The 1,439-nt window shown below is 39.9% G+C and overlaps 1 protein-coding gene across 1 annotated transcript in view; it reads left to right on the top strand.

Annotated features, from left to right (window-relative positions):
• The window catches only part of H257_01636 (hypothetical protein), a 6,621-nt gene that overhangs the window by 3,495 nt on the left and 1,687 nt on the right, over window positions 1–1,439 (top strand). The window contains exon 6 of the mRNA XM_009824938.1: window positions 674–830. Within this exon, the coding sequence (XP_009823240.1) occupies window positions 674–830 (157 nt within the window). The remainder of the gene's footprint in view (window positions 1–673; window positions 831–1,439) is intronic.

The following is a 1,439-nucleotide window of genomic DNA, read 5'->3' on the forward strand; positions in this document are numbered from 1 at the left end:
ACGGGCGAGTGTGGCCCAGTTTTACGCCGAATTGAAGCAAGCGACAACCGAATACCGCGCCGCGGCCAAGTGGTTTCTGCATCGGTCAGTGGTGTATGTAGTAAACCCTTGTCGTCGATTGAAACTTGTGTGTATCTATATTGTGAATTCGCTATACACTTTTAAAATTCGCCTGGTTTTGTCTTATCAATATGGAATCACGCTGGAGTTCTGATTGGTTGAATATACTTGTCCTTTCTGCAAGAGCCAATCAAATCCACTCAAAAAATGGATTAGCCAATAGCGTCGATTTGTGACTATTCGGCGGCGAGTTATTCGATTTGACGGGATCTGGAAATTCGTATCGAATGCACAATATATATATATATATGTATATATGTATGTATGCAACGTCGTTGATTGTTGTGTGGTTGGATGGCTTCTATACATATTTATATATTTCATGGCCATCTCAATTATATATATGTAACGCCGTTTGAACCACCCACGGTCTGAAATACATTCATCTATATATATATATATATATAATGGATATATGTAATAAAGTTTGAACATGGTATTCGTGAAAGGAGGACTACGACCGACGCTCAGCAAGTGTATATATAAATATATATATATATAGCATGTGCTAGGTTGTGGTTGATAGCTTGTGGTGATATATATATTTTTGTAGCCATGGCAACGCGGTGTCGCAATGGGAGGAGCAGCTGCAGCTCCCGGTCGTGGACGAGTCCAAGCTTGCGAATGCGTTCACGATGCCTCTGCCTGTCGACGGCCGGGAGAATCTGCTTGTTGTGCTTCAACACCACCTGACGCTGTTGCGTACCAAAGTACGGTCTGTGTAGTAGTAAAAATGGATATTTATGTGCCAGTGACTCGCCAAAATCCGTGATCGATCGAGATGGTGTGACTTGTATATGGATTTGTATGTATGAACTGTCCAGTGTCACACTATTACAAGTCACACACGACTTCGATGTGGAAACGAGAATGAATTGATTGGCCAATGGATTCGTGATCTGGGTTTTGATTGGCCGATAAAATAAGGCAGGTCGTTTGATTAAGAGCATCCAACTCGAATTTCGAATCGAATTGACAATATCTCATACGATTATTGTCTATTTGTCCAACATGACTGTATTCTATCGCGGTATTTTTTTCTGTAGCTAATATCTCAACGTCCGTGCAGTTTTTTGTGCGATCTGGTTGAATGGCGTTGATATATATATATATATATATTTCGAACGCAACGACACGTTTCGACCATGTGTGGATGTTACTTTGATATATAAATCATCAGTACATTGGTAAATAGTAGTACTAGTAGTAGTACATGTAGTAGTACTAGACAAAGTTCCTCTGTACATTTGGTTGTGTCGATCCATCCCTTCGGCACGTAGTCCAGTTTTGAATAAACAAAACAATATATATATATATAT

The sequence above is a fragment of the Aphanomyces astaci genome, assembly GCF_000520075.1.
Source record: "Aphanomyces astaci strain APO3 unplaced genomic scaffold supercont1.3, whole genome shotgun sequence".
Classification (NCBI taxonomy): domain Eukaryota; phylum Oomycota; class Saprolegniomycetes; order Saprolegniales; family Verrucalvaceae; genus Aphanomyces; species Aphanomyces astaci.